The following is a 23,874-nucleotide window of genomic DNA, read 5'->3' as shown; positions in this document are numbered from 1 at the left end:
GCACCACTCTGGCGAGGCAGTTCACGGGCAGGTAGGGTCTCATCCTGCGTACCAGATGGAGCTGGTAGACAGCTGCCCTGGACACAGAATGGACCTGCACCTCCATGGACAGCAGGGATGGTTCCTAGGGGGAGAGGAAGTTCTTGAGGTATTGGGGTCCTGAGCCACAAAATATTTTCTAGGGCAAAAAAACCCCACTTTGAACTGAGCCCAGAAACTAACTGGTCGCTTTGATACCATCAAGAGTGCAAATCATCAAGAGAGCACAATCAAAAGGGTATCTTCCTCTCTTTCTGTGAATCATTCCTAAACCGCTTTTATTCCCATCCAACCCACCCTCTACCTCCTTTTTTCTTTTGCTGTCAGCTTGGGAAAGAAGTTTTTGCTGCCGCAGCTACACCTCTGCCCCCTCCTCTCTCTCTCGCTTTGTTCAAAAGCACAAAACACACACAAAGCCTCTATTTTTAATTTGCACGAATTTGCAGGCAGAGTTGAGCAACAGAAGGTGGGAGCCCGGGAAGGTCCTTCGGGGTGGGGGGAGAGGGGGTGGGTGGGCGGCTGTTTCTCAGCTCCCAAATAGCAAACAGCTGCACTTTTCAAGCGCGATAATTATACGGCTTCTTTGGGGGATGAGGATGAAGAATCATATCGCCCGACGGAGGAGGTGGGGGCTGGAGTTATGGCAAGTTCCGTCCACCCTCCCCAGGGATATTCGCAAGGCGTGTGACAAAATGGCAGAGCCCAAGGAGTAGACTGCGGTGCAATGGGGTTCTGGGACACCGTGCCGGCTGTCTTGTTGTATGCAATTGCAAACCTGCTCTGTGTTGGCTGGCAAAATATTGTTAACACATGATTAGTTAGTAGCTTCCACCCTAAAAGCTGCCTTATTGGTTTGCTGTCTGCCAGCCGACAAGCTCACCAAACAACAAGCAATACAAGCAACACGAAGACCAGTAGATAGCACTGCAATTCTTATTGCATAATATGTTAACGGAGGATTCCGAGGGCTCCCTGACAATTTGGAGCAAAACAGCAGCCTGTAGGCTTGGCCTTTATTGGAAACTGTCGCAACAGGACTCCCACCCACAACAAGATGAAGCAAGATGGAAGACCAGAACAAAAGAAGACCCCTACTTTTACTAGTTACTAATCCCCCAAACTACACCCCTAAGACTACATCACAACTACATCACAGAAAGGAGGGGTTGAGGGAGGAGTTGGTGGTAACCTGAGGGTCCTGTCACCTGCCTGGTTCCCCCTTTCCCCCTCCCCATGAGTACTTTCCAGGGGACAGAGGGGAGTTTGCAGTTTCCTGCCCCCAGAGGGAAGAGCTGATCATTGTCCTTTGTTCCAGTCCATGCTGAATCCACTCCCATATGCAAGTTCTTTGTGACCTTGATGGTCTTCTGTCTGGGACCATCAGGGTTGGCATAGCGACTGGGCAGGGCTCCTGTGTATGTGCTGGTATGCTCAAGGGATTATGGCTGCCCTGTATCAAACCTTCCCCATTTTGTAGTCTTTCCTTCATGGAGTAAAATTAAAAGTGGAACAGTGCAAATCCGATGTATGGTTGATTTTCTATGAATTTATAACAGAAGTGTCGCGTTTGTCGTGTGTGTGTGTGTGTGTGGAGTTTGTACAAACTGAATGATTGGGGGGGGGGGTGTTTCCTGCAACAATATACATGATTTAGTACAACAAAAACAAAATGTGTACACTTGTAAATTCTCTAATATTGAAATCAAATGAACACACATCTGTCAATCTTTGAAAGTCCGTAGAAGTATAAGTCTATGGTTGAAAGAAGCAATAGATGCTCTCCTGTGGGCTAAGCGGTGAAACTTTTTTTAGGCATTCATGGTGCCGAAGTAGTAAGTAAATAACAACGTAGGACAGTGATCCCGGATAATCTGACTGTTTCAGATTATCTCCTTGGGCAAGAGATATAGAAGCATGATAAGCCGCACCAACACAAAGAGTGTAACAAGGACTGAGAGATTGGGGGGGGGGCTTGTTTAATCTCACTGTAAACAGGTGGTAAAGGTAAAGGTCCAGTCGTGGCCAACTCTAGGGTTGCGGCGCTCATCTCGCTTTACTGGCTGAGGGAGCCGGCGTACAGCTTCCGGGTCATGTGGCCAGCATGACTAAGCCGCTTCTGGCGAACCAGAGCAGCGCACGGAAATGCCGTTTACCTTCCCGCCGGAGTGGTACCTATTTATCTACTTGCACTTTGATGTGCTTTCGAACTGCTAGGTTGGCAGGAGCTGGGACTGAGCAACGGGAGCTCACCCTGTCGTCGCGGGGATTCGAACCGCCGAAATTCTGATCGGCAAGCACAAGAGGCTCAGGGGTTTAACCCACAGCGCCACCTGCATCCCTTAAGGTAAATGGACCCCTGACCATTAGGCCCAGTCATGACCAACTCTGGGGTTATGTGCTCAGCTCGCTTTACAGGCCAAGGGAGCCAGCGTTTGTCCGCTCTGCAGACAATTTTTCCGGGTCATGTGGCCAGTATGACTAAGCCGCTTCTGGCGAACCAGAGCAGCGCACGGAAACGCTGTTTACCTTCCCGCTGGAGCGGTACCTATTTATCTACTTGCACTTTGACGTGCTTTCGAACTGCTAGGTTGGCAGGAGCAAGGACTGAGCAACGGGAGCTCACCCCGTCACAGGGATTCGAACCGCTGACCTTCTGATCGGCAAGTCCTAGGCTCTGTGGTTTAACCCACAGCACCACAGTGACAATAAAGTATTTCTATTCCTATTCTATTCTATGTTGGTTGGACTAGTCACCCCAAGGTACAGACTCCCTTGGCAGGTGCTGGCCTCTCCTTCCTGGAAGGTTTTTAAGCAGAGGTTAGACAGCCATCTGTCATGGATGCTTTAACTGAGATTCCTGCATTTCAGGGGGTTTGGCCAAATGACCTTTGGGTCCCTTCCCATTCTAAGAGTCTATGAAGGGTCTGTTTGTTCAGATTCCTGAAGGTGGCTAGGAAATGAATGCATTTGCAGACTGAGGTGGATATGGGGAGAACTCACTTTAACGCAGGCTTCCTCAAACTCAGCCCTCCAGATGTTTTGAGACTACAATTCCCATCATCCCTGACCACTGGTCCTGCTAGCTAGGGATGATGGGAGTTGTAGTCCCAAAAAACATCTGGAGGGCCGAGGTAGAGGAAGACTGGTTTAACATCAGGAAAAGAGAGAACTTGGAATCGACAGATCTACCAGTCCCCAGCAGAGGCTGCTTGGACTCTGCTGTTTGATCACTTGGAGTCATGCCCCAGAGGATTGTGGGTTAGCCCCAGAATGCTTTGCTATTTGGAAAGGATCGTGGGGGTTCCTTCTGGCTCGTGGGGTGACCACTATGTGAAACGATACATGACTGGGCACCTGTGATCTCTCAAACCAGGTGTTTCCTTCTCTTTGAAGAGGAAAGGAATGTGGATTAGCCTCAACCAGAGCCAGGGCCTTTTCAGCACTGGCCCCAGTCTGGTGGAACGCTCTGCCACAAGAGCTGATTTCTTTCCACAGAGCCTTTAAGACAGAGCTGTTCTGCCTGGCCTTTGGTTTGTTCTGACCCTATGTTTCCCTCCCTTTACGTGATCTATAAAGGTAAAGGGACCCCTGACCGTTAGGTCCAGTCGTGGCCAACTCTGGGGTTGCGGCGCTCATCTCGCTTTACTGGCCAAGGGAGCCGGCGTACAGCTTCCGGGTCATATGGCCAGCATGACTAAGCCGCTTCTGGCAAACCAGAGCAGCGCACAGAAACGCTGTTTACTTTCCTGCCGGGAACTGCTAGGTGGGCAGGAGCAGGGACCGAGCGACGGGAGCTCACCCCGTTGCGGGGATTCGAACCGCCGAACTTCTAATTGGCAAGCCCTCGGCTCTGTGGTTTAACCCAGAGCGCCACCCGCGTCCCTTATGTCATCTATGGGCTACTATTAAAATGAGGCTGCATTTTAAATTGCATTTTAACATGTATTTTAAATTGGGTTTTTCTCTCCCCCCCCCCATTATGTTTTTACTGTAATTTTTACTGGTGTTAGCCACCCTGAGCCCGGCTCTGGCCAGGGAGGGTGGGGGGTAAATAAAATTTATTATTATTATTATTATTATTATTATTATTATTATTATTATTATTATTCTGTCTTATTCTGTAGGAGACCGTGGATTTATCCATACAAGGAAAAACGTCCCCCTTGGTTCTTTCCCAAAAGATCCCAAGATGGCGGCCAACGGCATGGTGGGTTCGGAGCCGGAAGACCTTGAACAGCGCATCCACCAGGTCAACAATGAGGTCGGGAAAATTCTTTTTTTTTGCCTCTACCAGTCAGATTCCCCTTTTCCTTATAAAAGTGCTCCTGGTATTGCCCAGAGGGGTGGGGAGAAAGGGAATTGGGAAGGCAACCCCCCTCCTATGAGCTGATTTCAACCCAGAACCAGATTATTCCCAGTCTCGCCTGGGTTGACTATTTCTCCTGGCAGGAAATGATACCCCTTGTTCATTGACGATTTGCGGCGAATCCAGCTGGCGTCGCTGCCAGCCTGTTGCCTTCAATATCTTCTGCCTTGTTCTCCCACATCCTTTCTGATCTGTGGCAATTTGCTCTCACAACAATCCCCACACATAAAATGCAGTTGCCATGCTCAGCTGCTCTGTGTGGACTGGCAAATGACTGTTAAGACTTGGTGGGGCTATTGCACCTTTAGTTAGTAGTTTCCTCTTCTGGAAAAAATGGCCTCCTCCGGCCTTAAATTGCTCCCAGTTTACTTTAGCAGCAGCCTGACTGTGTCCCAGTCTACAATCTGGAGAACCTTCTGCCTGTGCTGGTCCCGAGGGTTAACCGTGTGGCGAGGTCCAAGTCCAGTCCGAGGTTGAGGGTGCGGTATGGAGGCTGTCCGTCAAAGCTGAAGCTGGGTCCAAGGCTGGGAGTCGGATGGGGTCAGGAGCTCTGGCAGAGAAGCAGGACAGGGTTCAGGCAGGAACAGGCTACCAACAATGTTGCTCCCGCAACCTGGGACTGGGGCTGGCCAGCTTTTATCTGCCCTGAGGCATAGGGCGGCCCCGATCCTCAGGTGACTTGCCTCTCCTGGCCTTAAGGCGAGCACTCCTCCTGCGGGAACTTAGTTCCCTCCGCCTCTCTGCCCTGAGCCTCTGCAGCTCCGGAGAGGCTGGAGGGTTACTGGACCCAGAGGCAACCTCAGCTTCCACTGACGGGGCTGAGAGTGGAGCACCTGCAGGCAATGGGTCCTCCATTACCTCAGGAGCCAGAGCAGGCTCAGCTGATGCCTGCACCTGAGGATCCAGCACAGGTGAGGACCCTTCAGGCTCATGCCCCAGCCCCACCTCAGCTGGTTCTGGAGGCAGGGACTCCTGTGCAGGCTGGGATTCCTCAGGTTCAGCCTCTGAATCCGATTCCCAGGCCATTACACTGCCCCCCTCACCCTACAAACCCAGCTTGGCATTGCTGCCCAAATAGGCCAGAGATATAATTGCAAGGAGGCTGGCTTTGTTCTGAAGAACAATTCTCGTTCTTGCAAAACGGCTACAAGAATACTTATGCAAATGAGACAGATTCCAACTATGGAACTAATTTGCTTTAGCGTGCGTTGCACTGCCAAATGGTGTTTTGTTTTGTTTTTCCCCCAAGGTGGGTGGGTGTTGGTGGCAAGAAAGGATGTGCAGTTTTATTGGGGTTACTCAATGAAAAGTCTGGCTGGCTTAAGACAGGCTGGAGAAAGTAATTTCTTCACAGAGTGCATAATTAACTTACAGAACTTGCCTCCATCATGGGTTGTGTTGGCTTCTGACTGAGGTGGCTTTTAAAAGGACAAAAGCAGGTTTTGCTAGCCTGGTGCCCTTGAGAGGTGCTGCGCTACAACTCCCATCAGCACCACCTTCAGAGCTGTGATTCCTGCTATGAATCTATAAATCAATAATATTCAATTTCCTGCTCTTTTTTTATCTTCACTTCAGGCTTTGGAGAGCACCAGGAGGATGTTGCAGCTGGTAGATGAGGTAAGAAACAGCCCCTCTTCACAGAGAACTCTGCGAGGGGGAATAGCAGGGCCTCTCAACAGCTCTCCGCACCCTTATGCAACTACAGATCCCAGGATTCTTTGGGGGAAGCTTCCCACGAGGGAAGACACAGCAATAACAGCAAGAACCTTTCTTGAACTAACAGAACTGGACGACAGGGAGAAAACAACTGCTTATATACCTTTCTGAAGGCCTGGGCCACGCCCACTCCCAACGTGATTGGCTGTCTAAACTTCCAAGCTGCGAATCATGACTCAGAGTTTAAAGGCCAATGGCAGAGGCTTTCTGTGATTGGATATCATGTATCGAATCAGAACACAGGAGCTCAGAATCCTTAGTCCAGGCTCCAGCTCAGGCAAACACAGACCACTGAATACATAAGCGACGGCTGGACTGTTTAAAGTGGCCCCATAGTGCTTGAAATGTATTTTTAATCTCCTGTTGGAAGCCGCCCAGAGGGGCTGGGGAAACCCAGCTGGATGGGCGGAGTATAAGTAATAAATTATTGTTATTATTATTAAATGTGTGTTGCGAAAGTGACCTGAGGATGATGGGATGACGTTCTTTAACAACCTGCCCATTCTGCTTTGCAAGCCTTTTGCAGAGAGTTCTCCAGTTGCGGTTGTTTTTCCTTTTGGACACATTCATGAGGACTAAAAACCTGGTGTGAATGTGCCCTTCGTTGCGTTCGATCCCCTGTTCTCACGTGAGCAACATCGGGCCCCAGAAATCTTGCAGAATCCCAAGAGATGTTTAACGTTCTTCTCTTCTCTCCCCACCTCTCCTTTCCAACAGAGCAAAGATGCCGGAATTCGAACTTTGGTCATGCTGGACGACCAGGGAGGTAAGGCCTCTGGCTTCACGGCAGATCTCTTGCAGACCATGGCGGTGTTAGCTGTGTTCTGGTTCTGCGTTTGCAGTTGCTATAATTAAAGTCCTCTGTGGGTTGGCTGACCAGTCTTAAAACCCCCTGGGAGTGGCTTGAATGGACACAGCAGCAGAATAAGGTGCCAGAATGAACGGATACCACTTCAGAAAGTGGGAGGGAAATACTCTTTTTGAGTGTGGCTCCATGGGATAGAAAATAATTCTTGAAAAAAATCAAATGTAACAGTTGCACATAGTTTGGGAGGATTTTTGTTTGTTTGTTTTCAGAATCTCAAAGGGTTAAGCTAAGACTTTCGGCAAAAGTCTTTTATTAAAAGGGTGAATTAGGTGAGCAAACAGTCTCAGACGAAAATATGCACCTCGAGGAGAAATGCTAGTTTGCTTTTGGCCGCTGGGGACTGGTTGGGTAGAAGGCAGGGAGGCCAGCAGTAGGGGGCGCCAGAGTCAACAACAGGCAGAGGCAACTAATTCTAGTTCTCTCTATCCCCACCCTCCTTCTACAAGGGGCAGCACTCAGATTGAGGAGCAGGAGGAATCTGAATGTCAGGGCCACCCCCTAGTGCTAGTAAGTAAGAAGGCAAGCACCTGAGGGGCAAGCTGAGGGCAGGCTTAGGTTGGCAGGCTGCCCTCCTTTATTTAATTCCTTCATTTCTTGCACTCATACCCTAGCTTTTCCCCAAGGAGCTCAAGTTGGTGCATGTGGTTCTCTCCTTCCCTGTCCAATTCCTGCAACTACCCTGCGAGGTAGGACCGGCTCAAGGTCGCCACTGGTGGGGAATTCGAACCCTGGTCTCTCCAGGTCTCGGTCTGGCACGCTAGGACCTGAAACAGGGTTGCCATATTTCAATAAGTAAAAATCTGGACAGTCGCTGAGCCCCAAAGTTGTCGGCACAGTAGCCTGCTCACACACACCGGGCCGCTTGCACACTTTAAAAAAAAACAACCCCCCCCCCGAGTTTTGTTTGGAAATGAAAAAATCCACCCGGATGGCAAAAGAGGATGTGTCCGGTATTTCCCAGACATATGGCAACCCTAACCATTAGGCCTCGGCTCTGTTGCTATTGGAGGGGAGATCTGAAAACCAGCCAACACACCTCAAGGGAGCATGAGAAACTGGCCGCTCCTCTCCACAATCTTGCAACACCTGTGAGACTCATCCTGCGTGTTCAGAGAGGGCCGTGCATAATGTTTGCAGGTTCCTGAGTGTCTCCGCTGTCTCCCCTTCCCTTTCCCCTTCCTCAGAGCAGCTAGACCGGATTGAGGACGGCTTGGACCAGATCATCCAAGATATGAAGGAGGCTGAGAAGAACCTCACGGACATGGCGAAATGTTGCGGCCTCTTCGTCTGCCCCTGCGCAAAGTAAGTCCCCGGGCCGTGCAAGCGCCAGGGACGCCTCTCTCTCCTTGTTTTGGATGAGAGCAAAGTATGTTACAGGTTGAACTCCTGCCTGAACATCTGTTATTTTGAAACGTAGGTTAAAGAACATAAAAGACTTGGAGGTCACCAAGGCCAGCAACGGCCAGGTGGTCTCTCGACAACCCTGTGTGGTGGCCGATGGAAACCAGATGGTCATGAGTGGACCCTTCATCCAGAGGTAAGGAGTGGGGAGATCTTCTCTTCCAAGACCACCTTGCACAACCAGGAGATCTCTGCAGCTTCCAGGAGAGTTTCTCCTGCAAGCGCCAAAGGTGTCAGAAGTCACTGGGAGCAGGGCCTTTTCTGTGGCTGCCCCATTCTGTGGAATAGCATTCCTGTTGAGATAGGCAGCCGCTCTCTGCCCTTTCTGGAAACGGTCAAAAGGCGTTTTTGTTCCAGCTGGATAAATGGGTGGATATAACAAGCATCCCACCTGTTAGGTTTTTGTGCTTTTAATTCTCTTATGCATAAAGGCAGTTAATAAATCCATGGTGGTAGTAGTAATAATAATAATATGGTGATTGGCCAAGATTTAACCAGGTGATTTAAATATTTAATTGGACGATTTCAATGTATGCATTCCTTCATCCTTTTGTATTTAAACATTTTTAGCCTGTAGATTATAATTCTTGGTAAATGTGAAACTGTGTCTTGGTTGATGCTTTTAAAAAAAGTATTATTGATAAGCTCCCGAAATCTTCGTGTCTCTTTACTTTGAGAGGCTTTGAGTACTTTAATTAGTAGCTCATTCCTCTGAGCCCTAACGTAACTGCACTTTAAAAAATAGTAAAGGTAAAGGTACCCCTGCCCGTACGGGCCAGTCTTGACAGACTTTAGGGTTGTGCGCTCATCTCACTCTAGAGGCCGGGAGCCAGCGCTGTCCGCAGACACTTCCGGGTCACGTGGCCAGCGTGACGAAGCTGCTCCGGCGAACCGGCACCAGAGCAGCACATGGAACGCCGTTTACCTTCCCACTAGTAAGCGGTCCCTATTTATCTACTTGCACCCGGGGGGTGCTTTCGAACTGCTAGGTGGGCAGGAGCTGGGACTGAGCAACGGGAGCGCACCCCGCCGTGGGGATTCGAACCGCCGACCATGCAATCGGCAAGTCCTAGGCACTGAGGTTTTACCCACAGCGCCACCCGTGTCCCAACTGGACTTTTAAAAATAACTTTGTATAATTACTTCCTAGCTGGCTACAAAGAGAAATTAGGAGTATGGGTCTTGCAAAGTATTCTTAGCGTACGTATTTTTATTCTGCGGTTGATGTGACCATGATGGTTACAACAAAACAAAACAAAACCCTAATCATAACATCGTGGCCATCGTGACCTTCCACAGCCAAATCACACCTTTTATTTCCCCGGATTGAAAACTTAGTTCTCGAACTTGTTCTTGGCCACTGCGAGGAAAGGATGATGGACAACGATGAGCCTCTGGCCTGATCCAGCACACAGGCTCTTACCTTCTTTGTGCGTTTTGCTCAGGATAACAAAAGACGACGTAGAAGAAGAGATGGAACAGAACCTGACGCAGGTGGACAGCATGTTGAGCAACCTTCGCAGTATGGCGGTGGACATGAGCAACGAAATCGACGTCCAGAGCAAGCAGGTGGACAGCATTAAGGAAAAGGTGAGCGATGCTCCCCCACCTCACAGGGCAGAGAACATATGCGGTAGAACATAACGTGATTTTTTTTTAAAATAAAAAGTTTAAAATTCCAAATTCTGCACCCAAGGTGCACAACTGGAAGACACCACGTTAGGGAGGGTTTGTATATGCACATATTTTGAGTGCGCCACTCTGTGGGAATGTTGTGGGTGTAGGAGAGGATGTATTGATTAAGTATATCTGAAGAAGCGTCTCCACCCCCATCATTCTGCCTGGACGCTGAGGTCCAGCTCCGAGGGCCTTCTGGTGGTTCCCTCGCTGTGAGAAGCCAAGTTACACCAGATGTCAAAGAGAACAACAACTACCAGACTTATAGAAGACATCTGAAGGCAGCCCTGTTTAAGGAAGCTTTTAATGTTTGATGTATTACGGTATTTTAATATTTTGTTGGAAGCCGCCCAGAGTGGCTGGGGAAGCCCAGCCAGATGGGCGGGGTATAAATAATATATTATTATTATTATTATTATTATTATTATTATTATTATTATTATTATTGATTATTATCCTTCCTCACTCATGCTTGTGAGTCAGTAGCAGAGTGCATTCCCCAGTATATTGCAAGAAACTAGTTGGTAGATTCGTTTGAATCTCTTGACTTAAGCAATCCAGTCTGGCTTGTCCGGGTTGGATTATTCCTGGTAAATTCCCCCTTTGTTCCCTCTTTAAAATAATAAAGAAACAACAGTCTTCTATTAAGAATAACAAGAAGTTTACTTACATTCAGTTCACAGTAGGTTCCTTAAAGGCAGGCTTTCGCTTGGAGTTACAGGAAAGGGTTTGAGTTCACCCCATATGGGGACTCAGCCCATGTGCTGCTGGCTGAGAGCCAGCAGACAGCAAAATACACCAGTATCAGAAGAAAGCAGCAAAAGCGTCAGGGTCGAGAGAGAGAGATGGCTGCGTGACTGGCCCGTTTACAGGGACTCACAGGGTCATGCCCATCCACCTGGTCAATGCCCGTCCATCTGGATGCTCCGGACCAGGTGTGACAGGAAGTCCTCCTGGCTGCAGTAACATCCCCCTGTGTGTGTCCACTCTGGGCAAACAGGAAGTGTTGTACTTGACTGCTTATGTTACAGCCCACTCTGACTATTTCCGGATCCACCAGCAGGAGGATCTGTGACTTTACTTCCTTTGGAAATATCGTTCTAGTTAACACCTTCATATAGAATCCTGTGTACCGTTTTGGTTGCCCCAGAGTTTTTTCAAAAATGAACAAAGGGGTAATACAGAGCTTGGAAAGGTTCAGTAAAGGATGAAATGGTCAGGGGGTTGGAGCATGTTGTGGTAGTGTTAGTACAGGTGAGGGAAAACTCTTCACACAACATGTGATTCCCTTAAGGCAGTCTTTAATAATAATAATAATAATAATAATAATAATAATAATAATAATAATAATAATAATATATAGTAATTTATTATTTGTACCCAACCCATCTGGCTGGGTTTCCCCAGCCACTCTGGGCGGCTTCCACAAAGACCAAAAATACACTAATATGTCATACATTAAAAACTTCCCTGAACAGGGCTGCCTTAAGATGTCTTCTGAATGTCAGGTAGTTGTTTATCTCTTTGGCATCTGGTGGGAGGGCGTTCCACAGGGAGGGCGCCACCACCGAGAAGGCCCTCTGCCTGGTTCCCTGTAACTTGGCTTCTCGCAATGAGGGAACCGGCAGAAGGACCTCGGTGCTGGACCTCAGCGTCCGGGCAGAATGATGGGGGTGGAGACGCTCCTTCAGGTATGCTGGGCTGAGGCTGTTTAAGGCTTTCAAGGTCAACACCAACACTTTGAATTGTGCCTGGAGCTCTCCACATGCTTTGGACTACAACTTCCATCAGGCTCAGCAGCCAGCGTGATGGGAGGTGTAGTCTCAAGCCTGCTGCTGGAAACAGCCTCTGCCTCTGTTTTCTCACTTTCTTCTTTTCTCCTCAGGCCATCGCCAACGTGATTAGCATCAACGCAGCCAACAACCAGACTACCAAGATGCTGAAGAATGCCTGAACCGCCCCACTGACCGCCTTTTACCCTCCCCACCCCACCCCCAAGAGAAACGGCTTCATCCACCTGAATTTGGATTGGTTTCAAATCAAGGCAGTTCCAAATCACGTTTCCCATTTTTAGACGCGACCACTTCCTGAGCAAGCTTGCATGCGACTAACTGGAAAAGGATGCTGGAAAGACGAGAGCAGAGTGGATTGTAGGGAAATAGCGCCTTTGTACACACGAGGGACACGATCCTCCTGGATCCATGTGCAGAATTGTTATACCTGTTTGCACAAGAGACTGTTTTCTGTACATACCCAGGAACACTGAGCAAGACCACTTATTGGAAGGCTATGGCTGCCGTCCTATTTGAAAGTAAGTCCTTTTGATCAATGTGGGAGTTGCTTCCTGCTAAACTTCCTCTCTCTCTCTCTCTCTCTCTCTCTCTCTCTCTCTCTCTCTCTCTCTCTCTCACACACACACACACACACACAGGATTGGGCTGCTCCTGTGCATCATTTTTCAATAAGAAGAAGAAGAAGAGTTTGGATTTGATATCCCGCCTTTCACTCCCCTTCAGGAGTCTCAAAGCAGCTAACATTCTCCTTTCCCTTCCTCCCCCACAACAAACACTCTGTGAGGTGAGTGAGGCTGAGAGACTTCATAGAAGTGTGACTGGCCCAAGGTCACCCAGCAGCTGCATGTGGAGGAGCGGAGACGCGAACCCGGTTACCCAGATTACGTGACTACCGCTCTTAACCACTACACCACACTGGCAAGGATCGGCACTACACCACACTGGCAAGGATCGGCACCAACCGGGCAAAAGCAGTGGTTCTCCATAGATGGAATGTAAAAGTCCAGCCTGTTTAGTTAGGAGTGTCGCAACTTGAGAACTTAACAACCCATCGCAAGGTTTAGGTGACATGCTGGATGCTGACAACGTAAAACAGAAGCCCAAGATGCCCTGAGCAGGCTCAGCGGGTGATCCTGGTGAGATTCTGGAGATAGCATCTCCTTGGTCTTGGCACCTGGGACTGGTCCAGGACAAAGCCCACAATAATAAGTACAATTCATGATTTATTATGGCAAATTCGGTCTGGGGAAGGGTTGTAGCTGGGCGGTAGAGCATTTGCAAGCAGAAGACCCCGGGTTCAATGATATGACTTGGCGTAAGGCAGCTCCCTGTGGCACCCCTTGATTCACAACCATGAGGACTGGGATCTTAGTTTATTTTTAGGGGAAGGGCCACAGATTGGGGTAGGCCGCCTGCTTTGCGTACAGGAACTCCCAAGTTCTGTTCCCACTGGGAGAATTTCCAGGGAGGGTCGGGAGAAAGTCATGTCTGTAGCTACACTGCTGCCAATCAGTGTAGACTATACTGAGATAGATGGACCAACCAAGTGACTGGGTTTAAGGCTGCTTTCTTTGTTCCTGCTAACTTCAGAAGCCAGATATTTCTCTCCGCGTTTGTGCATGCAAACCAAACCAAAACCAAGCTTTAACTGTGGGGATGAATGGCCGTGACAATCCTATCGTACGAGACTGTAAACAGAGCATCTTTATTAAATTCTGATTTCGGTTTAAGCCAGGCTTCTTCTTCTTCTTTTAAAGAGACACGATATAATTGGAATTAATTCAAAAGATTTCAGTTTTGAGAAGCCCCACCTTTCCTAATGAAAATAAAAACCCGCATAGTTTTCGTTGCACACCCTCCAACCACACCAGATCTCCACTGACTCCTCTGCACATCTACTTTGAGGTCTCCTGGAAAATGCAGCCGCGTCTAATCCTGGCTGTGCTGTAAGCCAGGAGGTGTGTTGTTGCGTGTCGAGACCCCGCAGCCACCCCCTCGTTGGGAAATAGCTCACACCAGGACACAGGTATTAGGTTTATGTAATTGGGCAGATTTTGGCCACAACTTTATTGAATTACAGAATGTGAACGGTATTGGCTTAGGCATTGATTGTACCCGACTATATCTGACTCCTGCCCATTGTGCAGGAAGTCTGGTAAGGGTAAGCCACGGGTAGGGGGAGCCCTGTCGATGCGAACCAACTCAAGCTCCCCCTGGTGTTCCCATTGGGGTTGTGTCATGGCCCTAGCCCCTGACCGGGCTTCGGACAAGATCAACACCCCAGATTCCTTTAACGGAATATGCTTAAGCATGGAGGGGCAGGTGATGGCCACACCTCCCCCCCCAGGTCAAACAATGCCTAATCGCCACAAGAGCCCAAAGGCTCGCCGCCAAATACCCTCCATAGCTGTCAACCGTCCCTTATTTGGCGGGAAAGTCCCTTATCCCAGCGCCGTGTCCCGCTGCTGTCCCTTATTGATGATGTCCCTTAAATTTCCCGGGTTTCAAAGGAAGCAGCTCCTCTCCCTCCCTCCCTGCCGGCCAGGGAGGAGGGAGGCTCCAACTGTGTTGCTTGGCTGCGTTGCTCACCCAATAAGGAGTCTAAGAACGACTGGGGGGTGGAGCTTGCATGCCTTGTGCCGATCAAATCGGCCGTGTTGCCTGGGGACTTGCCTTTGCTCAGCGCTTCCCAGCAGAGAGGTGACGGTGGTTTTCCTTGCTGCATCCCCTTTGCCGGGTTGCTGCGCTGTGGGAACCACCGCTTGAGGCTTCGTTTGGCTGCTGGCTGGGCTTTCTGCCTTTGGCTCGGAGGGGCTCAGAAGCTGAACATACCTATATTTGGAAAATCCCTTATTTTGGCTGCTGATCCCTTATTTTTGAGGCTGCTGGTCCCTTATTTTCAAATCTGTAGGTTGACAGCTATGATACCCTCACATCTGTAACCAATGCGTCAAGCCCTCTGCAATATCAGCCAGCCATATATCACTCCCCCAATCGGAAAGGTGTACGCCATCTTCGCGAAATAAGGCAATTTTACTGAAAAGAATGGAAGGGTGCGCGATCACCCGGCCATCTGATGCAACCACTTTCTGTGAAATGGAACGATTCAAACGTTTCTGGGCACGGTCTGTAGCGGCTGGGGAATTGCTGCCACGCCAAACGCGTCTCTCCAACAGCAGCGACCAAACAAGAGTCATTCTCAGGGAAGTGGAGTGGGTTTGTGAGGCTTCCAGATTCCACTGGAAAGGTAAGTGACTTACCTTGGAGCTATCAACCTGGGGCAAGCAAGGCCCACCCCTTGCATTCTGGGATGGATGACAGGCTGTGTGTAGCACAGGGATAGCGGGACAGACCTCTGTACCTGGCGGTTTGTGGTGTCAGGTGACTGGCAGGCGGGCAGAGTTCTCTAAGAACGGTCTCAGAGGCCAATTAGGTCCCAAGGGATGGGGAAGACTGTGATGGCGGCCGTGAGAACAGGATGTTGGGATTTAATAACAACAAATGGCGGGAAAGGAGATTCCGACTAAACATTCGGAAGAACTTCCTGACAGTATGAGCTGTTCAGCAGTGGGGCGGACTCTGGTGGAAGGTGAGAGACCAGTACCGGATTTAGGTATAAGCTAAACAAGCTCTAGCTTAGGGGCCCCACTCTCTTGGGGCCCCCCCAAAAAAGTAAAGGGGGAAAAACTGGGTTTGCATTTCCAAAATATAAGATAAAAAGCAAATAAAATAAAAGCTACCTACAGCAACCGTGTTTTGTGTTGTGTAGGCTACTGTGATTAGGGACGTGGGTGGCGCTGTGGGTTAAACCACAGAGCCTAGGACTTGCCGATCAGAAGGTCGGCGGTTTGAATCCCCGCGACGAGGTGAGCTCCCGTTGCTCGGTCCCTGCTCCTGCCAGCCTAGCAGTTCGAAAGCACGTCAAGTGCAAGTAGATAAATAGGTACCACTCCGGCGGGAAGGTAAACGGCGTTTCCGTGCGCTGCTCTGGTTCACCAGAAGCGGCTTAGTCATGCTGGCCACATGACCCGGAAGCTGTACGCCGGCTCCCTCAGCCAATAAAGCGAGATGAGCGCTGTAACCCCAGAGTCGGCCACGACTGGACCTAACGGTCAGGGGTCCCTTTACCTTTACCTTTAGGCTCCTGTGATGTAAGTCATGGGCCCCGCCTGCTAGCCTGCTCCCTCAAATATCCTTGGTTTGCTCCTTTCTATATATAGGGTGCCCACATTCTGCATGAACTGGTTGCATGGAAACATGTTGTCAGAGCTGCTTCCAGGTCCCAGCTCACAGAGGACCACGCTAGCCGGCAGTACTGTACAAAAGTCTTTATTGAGTTACAGTTTCCATTTCAAAGCCGCAGCGCGCAGCTCTACGTCTTATAAGCTAGACCGGCGAAGCTCCGTCTGAGTCTCCGCCTCCTGTACACCAACTTAATACTCTAGCCTTACTCCACCTCTTCCGTCTTTCCTTCCTCCTCTGGGTCCCTCTGCCCCCCGTGGTTTCTTCCTTCCGGGATTCTTCTGACGCTGACCCCCCGGACCCTCCTGTCTCCTTGCGCCGGGCTTTAGGACCTGGCTCTCTATCCGGGCTGCTTACTGTGCCGCCTTCCTGTGCATTTGAACTTGGCATGCTCGCCCAGCCTTCAACCTTCCTCTTGACCGTTTCCTCGCTCCCCGATGGAGGTGTGGCCAATCTTGACTCATGCCCTCCCGCTTGCGGCGAGCCGCCTGATCCCGATACCTGGGACCCCTCCCCCCTACTGCGCTCTGGCGGGGAAGCTGGTCCCGATTTCCAACTGCTGCTCTCTGAGTCCCCTCTGGTCCCTTCTTCCTGGGGTGTCCCCCTAGGCGCCCCCCTTGCTCTGACCACTGGCGCCCCTTTCTGTGAATCTTCCGACTCACTGGAAAGACTCAGAGATCTCGGGCCACTGTCATCGCTCATATTTCCTTCGGATTCCTCCCCCTCGCTCTCTGTCTCCTCCCTTTCCTGTGCCTCTGCTCCTGAACCCCTGACACATGTGCAAATGGCTTGAGATACCTATTAGGACCAGAAATTACCATATAGCCTATGTTCAACACAAAAAGCAGCGCCCATTTGTGTTGTCAAAGGAGAGCTGGACATAGAAAGGGCCCCATTACCTTCAGGAGCTGAGGGCCGCATCAAACCTCAACCCGGCCCTGAAAGTGGGAGATTCTCCTACCCTGGAATTCTTTAAGCAGAAGCCTGATAGACATCTGTCAGGAATTATTTAGTGGTGATTCTTGCATTTCAGGGGCGTTGGGCTAGATGACTGTTTGGTTACAGGAAATAAGTCACAGGGGGGAAAAGAAAGGAAATGAAAATTACTGTTGTTGTCGTCTCAAAGGCAAGTTGTCACAGTTTTACGGAATTGTGATTTACGGAATCAATGATAAAACATATGAGGGAAAGGATGCCTGGTCTATTATTGCAAAGGGTTCCACGATCAAAAATTAAACAATTAGAAATGTGGAGGTCTTGAAACAGAGCTTGGCTGTCCACCTGTCACAGGTGCTTTAGCTGCAGTCCCTGCATTGAAGGGGGTTGGAGTAGATGACCTTTGGAGTCCCTTCCAACTCTACAATACTATAATTTTTATATCAAAAATAATCTTGGCCTGTACAAAACCCCAGGAACACTTATCGACCGGTGGTACCTAGTGCTCCTTGTAAGTGAAATAAAATTAGACCAAAATGGCGAAGAGGTGATATCTTTCCCCCCCTGTAACTCGTTTGCTGTTATTAAAATCCAATAAAAAATATTGGGAGGGGGGGGAGAAAAAAGAAAGAAAGAAAGAAAGAAAGAAAGAAAGAAAGGAAGGAAGGAAGGAAGGAAGGAAGGAAGGAAGGAAGGAAGAAGATGCTGGGGTCTTCTGATGTTCTTCCCTTGAGACCTTGCAGAGCGGCTGCCAGTCAGAGTCAAGCAACACCAGTACATCAAAAAGTGGATATACATTTCCAAAATATAAGCATCAGTCAAATTGGTGTCATCTAGCTGTTTTGGACTACATATTGGCCGGGGGGCGGATGGGAGATGTACAGTGGTGCCTCGCAAGACGAAATTAATCCGTTCCGCGAGTCTCTTCGTCTAGCAGTTTTTTCGTCTTGCGAAGCAACCCTATTAGCGGCTTAGTGGATTAGCGCTATTAGCGGTTTAGCGGCTATTAAAGGCTTAGCGGCTATTAAAGGCTTAGCGGATTAGCAGCTAAAAGGCTATTAGCGGCTTAGCAGCTTAGAAAAAGGGGGGGAGCAAAAAAAAAAAAATCGGAACACTCGCAAAACGTTTTCGTCTTGCAAAGCAAGCCCATAGGGAAAATCATCTTGCGAAGCAGCTCAAAAACGGAAAACCCTTTCGTCTAGCGGGTTTTCCGTCTTGCGAGGCATTCATCTTGCGGGGCACCACTATAGTCAAAAACCGCTGGACGGCACCCTCTTGCCGACAAAATAGTCTCAAGGCAGCTTCTTAGGCTTATACAGGCATGCGTGTGAATTTTGATATTCCAGTTTTGTTAACAGCCTTTAAAATTTGTGGCTTAGGTGTGCTGTCTGTCTGCTTTTAAAAATGCAGGGTTTTTTGTTTTTTTAAAAAAGGGGCAAATCTTTCTTTTAATTCATTTTATTCATTCGCTTGCTTATGTCTCCGAACAACTTCATTTGCTCATTGCCATCCTGAAGGAAAGTTCCTAAGAATCGACAGGTTTGGTAATTCTTCCGCCCCCGAAAACAAGGTGCTTATCCTTCTCTCTCTCTCGCTCTGTGGGAACCGAGGGATGGAACAGGTATTGGTGGTTGGGGGGGGCTTCCAAGTCTCTCCCCCCCAAAGCTTTATTCTCATTTGTTCTTCTTCGGAGAAGCAGCTTGGAAGAGGACAAAGAGCGTGAGGCCGACACCTGTGGGGGGAAATAGCTCCACGTCACTTATCAAAAAATTTGGCAAGGCTCGAAGCATTGTTGGTTTCATGCCAAGCCCTTTTTCCTGAAATTGCCATCCTTCATTCCCCTTTATTTATGACATGCTGCCCGATAACATAAGATCTCTGAACGGCTTCCGGTAAATATTAAAGCAAACATGATAAATCCAGGAAAATGTCCCTGGCCAGTCATTTCGCGTTGTATGAAAAAAATGGGAAACAGAAGTTGGTTAAGGGACAGTCAATGGCTGCTCCTGAGCTATGCTGAACAGGAAGTAATAAAACACAATGAAACTGAGAGAAGGAAGCTTTTAATTAATGTTGTAGGAGGGTAAGCTGCTGAAGGGATTGACGTGAGAAGAAACATTATATATTACTGTACAGAGGCGGTGGGGAAGGAGCTACTGGGTGATCCAACGTCCAGTTTAATACCAGTTCCTGCTAACAGCCTAACAGCCAAAAGGCTTTAGCATGGAAGCAACCCTCCAGAATCTGCTTGCTTTGCAAGGAACCTTATTCCATGGGTAGGCAAACTAAGGCCCGGGGGCCGGATCCGGCCCAATTGCCTTCTAAATCCGGCCCGCGGACGGTCAGGGAATCAGCGTGTTTTGACATGAGTAGAATGTGTCCTTTTATTTCAAATGCATCTCTGGGTTATTTGTGGGGCATAGGAATTCGTTCATTCTCTCCCCCCCCCCGAAATATAGTCCGCCCCCCCAAGGTCTGAGGGACAGTGGACCGGCCCCCTGCTGAAAAAGTTTGCTGACCCCTGCAGTTGGGTTTTGCTCGAATAATAAGGCTTTCTCCGATCAAGTTAGAACTGGGAATTGCTAGGCCTGGTTTTTGTTTTTAAAGGTTTGCTTAGTTGTTTTCTGAACTCTGCAAGAGCCAGCTAAAGGGTGTTTAAAGGAGGTTTAAGGTGACACAATCTGTAACATGGAGCAGATTTTTTGGGAGTGTGTGAAAACGATGGCTGTGGAAAGGGATGTTCCACTGCGTAACTGAAGGTCATTGCTGCTTGTTGCAGCCCTGGGTATCAAACACCGTATTTTTCGCTCTATAAGACGCACCAGACCACAAGACGCACCTAGTTTTTGTAGGAGGAAAACAAGAAAAAAAATATTCTGAATCTCAGAAGCCAGAATAGCAAGAGGGATCGCTGCTGTTCTGGCTTCTGGGATAGCTGCGCAGCCTGCATTCACTCCCTAAGACGCACACACATTTCCCCTTACTTTTTAGGAGGGGAAAAGTGAGTCTTATAGAGGAAAAAATACGGTATAATGCCTAAGTCTATGGAGATGTCATTTTGAAAGCTGACTTCTGGATTCTAACCTGGGTGGGGTGGGATGGTGGCGGCGGCATGGAAATCAGAAATTTGTGCATTGCATTCCTTCCCAATGTATCCCTCCGAATAAAGTCAACCAAGGGTTATCCAAACCAGTGTCTCTGTTTGTCTGTGAGCCTGTAGGTCTGTTCGTCCAAGAGGAAGGGGCAATGAGTTGCTGGCCCCCAAACCCACCAAGGAACGGGACAGAATGGCCGCAAAAAGATTTGGAAGATTTCTCTCACCGTTATCATTCTCAGGCCAAAGAAAGGCACAATCTGCTCCCTGAGCTTGGTTGCAGTTTGAAAAGGAAATATTTATGGACAGAAAAAAAAAACAGCACAAGCCCATCTGCTCTCACTTTGTTTTGTTTCGTTTCTCCGTTTTGTCTTGCCGCAACGAGAAGCAAGAAGGCTTCTATTTTTGACAGCAAGAGTGAAAGAGAGAATTTGGTTCGTTGTGGTGTTTCATCTGTGTTCTACATTTGCTGTACATACTGGACTTCAGGTCGTTTCATAGGCCACAGACCCCAAATTCCAAGCACAAACGATCTGTTTCCACGCAAGCGAAGGGAAAGATTTCTTTTTTTAAAAAAACCCAACACAGATTTCTTTTTTTAAAAACAACCAACACAACCCACTATAAAAATAACTATATTTTTAGTTAAATTAAAAAAAATTAAAAATTAAAGGAGGATAGCACCTCTGAACAATTATACAAAATCTGGAAATGAATTAAGAGCGGAGGCATCGCTTACCAAAGACACTGAGGATCATGGTTCCACGGTACATCATGGCGTCGATGGTGCCTCCTTTGAGATGCACAGGCAGCCCGTTGTCCTCCTGCGGAGAGGCAAGACGTTAGCCCCATTTCACTGGAGGGGACCCCAAAGGTCATCTAGTCACCTGCCCTCCCCCCAGTCCACTTCAATACAGTGGTGCCTCGCAAGACGAAAAGAATCAGTTCTATGATTCTCTTCGTCTAGCAGTTTTTTCGACTTGCGAAGCAAGCCCATTGACGGATTAGCGCTATTAGCGGCTTTTAGCAGCTTATCTGCTGATCGGATCAGCTGATAAGCGGCTTAGCGGCTTAGAAAAAGGGGGGGAAGGAAAAAAACCAGCAGGAACTCGCAAGACATTGTCGTCTTGCGAAGCAAGCCCATAGGAAATTCGTTTTGCGAAGCACCTCCAAAACGGAAAACTCTTTCGTCTAGCGAGTTTTCCGTCTTGCGAGGCATTCGTCTTGCGGGGCACCACTGTATGTGTGCATCATGCTCAGTGGGCGCACTGGGGGCTGCTCTGAGCAACTTCAAGGCAACCCTCTTTGAACTTTGCATTCCTGGGGGTTGGGCTGGATGACCCCTGGGATCCCCTGCAACACCACAACCGGTGCTGGATTCACGTATAGGCTAAACAAGCTCTAGCCTAGGGCCCCACTCTCTTGGGAGCCCCCCAAAAAATTAAAGGGGAAAAAACAACTGGATGTACACTTTCAAAATATAAGGTAAAAAACAAATAAAATAAAACCTACATACAGCAACCGTGTTTTGTGTTGTGTCGGCTCCTATGATGTACGCAATGGGCCCCGCCTGCTCGCCTGCTCCCTAAAATATCCCTGGTTTGCTCCTTTCTCTGTAGAGGGTGCCCACATTCTGCATGGACTGGTTGCACGGCAAATGGTTTTAGATACCTTTTAGGTCCATAAATTACCATATAGCAGGGGTGGCCAGCTCCCAAGAGACTGCAATCTACTCACAGAATTAAAAACCGGCAGTGATCAAACCCACTTTTGGGGGGTTCAGGTCAAAGTTGTTGAACTATGCAGAACTGGCAAAATTGACACATAAGCTACGGGGCAAGGATAACTGTGACTTTAAAAATGAATGGGAACCTTTTACAAAGTATTGAAAGATGCAACAAAGTGAACTGGACTCCTTGGCAGGTTTTGAATAAACACTCACAAACTTTTTATTGATAATAACCAGTTAGACAAATTAAGGATTTATACAACTTTGTAACCTGCAGAAAACAGCATTCTTAGAGAAATCAAAGACTGGAACTGAGGGAAGTCGGTGGGGTGGGGTGGGGGTTTTGTGTGGGAGGGAGGAAAAATTTGGGGGGGGGAAGAAGGATGATATGTTTCTGGATAATATGTTTTAATTTTGAATAAAAAAATTAAAATAATAATAATAAAATGATCATCATCATTGTCATCATCAAAGTAATCATGGAAGGGACCCCTGGGGTCATCTAGTCCAGCCCCCTGCGATGCAGGAATCTCAGCTCAAGCATCCATGACAGGTGGCCACCCAACCTCTGCTTAGAAACCTCCAAGGAAGGAGGGTCCATCACCGCTCTATTCAGAGAAAGAACCATCCTTTGAAAAGGAGGACACCTGTGACCAGCCTAGACCCTTCTTCTTCTCCCCTCCCTCTTCTCTCTCTCTTTCCCTCCCTCCCTCCTGCCATGTCGGTTCAGCAAAGCCATTGCTACCATAAACCCGCTGCTTTCTGGACGCAGCCAAATCTCTCACCTGGAAGAGCTTCTGGTATTCTGGGACCTTGTTCTTCAATGTCCGAGGGGCGGAGGTGGAGAGGAACCGGAGAGAACTGATACGGGAAGCCTAGCGAAGAGAGGAAACGAGGAACAAAAAAAGCAGAATCACATTAGGAAGTCCCATCTCTTCCCAAGGAGCCATGGATAACCCTTTCCTTCACGAATTTGTCATCTCCAGGCTTGACTACTGTAATTCGCTCTACGTGGGGCTGCCCTTGAAACTGTCCCAGAAACTCCAGCGGGTGCAGAATGCCGCGGCGAGACTCCTCACAGGGTCCTTGCCACAGGATCACATTCATCCCGGTGGAATACAGGGTCAGGTTGAAGGTGCTGGTTTTGACCTTTAAAGCCCTAGGACCCTCGTATCTACGGGACTGCCTCTCCTGGTATGTCCCACGGAATAAACAGCAACACCCTAGAGGTCCCAGGCCCTAAGGAAGTCAAATTAGCCTCAACCAGAGCCAGGGCCTTTTCAGTACTGGCCCCGGCCTGGTGAAACGCTCTGCCTCATGAGACCAGGGCCCTGTGGGATCTGATTTCTTTCCGCAGGGCCTGCAAGACAGAGTTGTTCCGCCTGGCCTTTGGCTTGGAATCAACTTGATCCCCTCCCCCTCTTTCCTTTTTCCTTTCTCCTTCTGTGATGCAACTCCTATTTGGAGATTTCCTTGGTTTCTGGATAGTTGGCCTTGGTGAAGATTTGACGTTTTCATCCCTCAAAATTTTTTGATTTGAGTTTCTACTGAAATGAGGCTGCATCTTAATGTTGCGTTTTAATCTTGTTTTTAAGTTGTATTTTAATCAATTGTATTGCTATCTGGTGTTAGCCACCCTTAGCCCTTAGTCTGGGGAGGGTGGGGTTTTATTTATTTATTCATTCATTCATACATACATACATACATACATACATACTACTACTACTACCTTGGTGGCCAGGCCTGCCTCCTGGAGAAGCCCTAAGCCTGGAAAGCTGATGCTATCCAATTTACCCAATAGTTGTCGCTCAGTAGTGTGCTCAGGGGACGGATGGATAATTGCAGCCCACCTCTTGTTGTTGTTGTGAAGGCGAACCAGCTTAATGTTTGCAAAGGTTTGCCATTAAATCTCTTAAGTTTGCTGCATGTAAATTCTAGTTCACTGTAAACTCAGGTACAACAGATTGTATTTAGCCAGCTGCGGTTACAGCCGCCATTGGAACTTCTGCTTTC

The 23,874-nt window shown here is 48.6% G+C and overlaps 1 protein-coding gene and 1 long non-coding RNA gene across 2 annotated transcripts in view; one reads left to right on the top strand and one right to left on the bottom strand.

The window, feature by feature from the left end:
* The window catches only part of LOC310712917 (synaptosomal-associated protein 25-like), a 29,297-nt gene extending 16,799 nt beyond the window's left edge, over positions 1 to 12,498 (top strand). Inside the window, exons 2-8 of the mRNA XM_083516371.1 lie at positions 4,164 to 4,300; positions 5,981 to 6,022; positions 6,839 to 6,887; positions 8,174 to 8,291; positions 8,407 to 8,526; positions 9,836 to 9,980; positions 11,953 to 12,498. Of these exons, the coding sequence (XP_083372497.1) occupies positions 4,229 to 4,300; positions 5,981 to 6,022; positions 6,839 to 6,887; positions 8,174 to 8,291; positions 8,407 to 8,526; positions 9,836 to 9,980; positions 11,953 to 12,021 (615 nt within the window). The 5' untranslated portion in view covers positions 4,164 to 4,228 and the 3' untranslated portion in view covers positions 12,022 to 12,498. The remainder of the gene's footprint in view (positions 1 to 4,163; positions 4,301 to 5,980; positions 6,023 to 6,838; positions 6,888 to 8,173; positions 8,292 to 8,406; positions 8,527 to 9,835; positions 9,981 to 11,952) is intronic.
* Positions 1 to 23,874, bottom strand: part of LOC310712949 — a 2,318,697-nt gene that overhangs the window by 280,542 nt on the left and 2,014,281 nt on the right. The window lies entirely within an intron of this gene.

Source organism: Podarcis liolepis, assembly GCF_965112155.1.
Source record: "Podarcis liolepis genome assembly, chromosome: 7".
In the NCBI taxonomy this organism is placed as follows: domain Eukaryota; kingdom Metazoa; phylum Chordata; class Lepidosauria; order Squamata; family Lacertidae; genus Podarcis; species Podarcis liolepis.
This window is presented reverse-complemented; position numbering and strand designations above follow the sequence as displayed.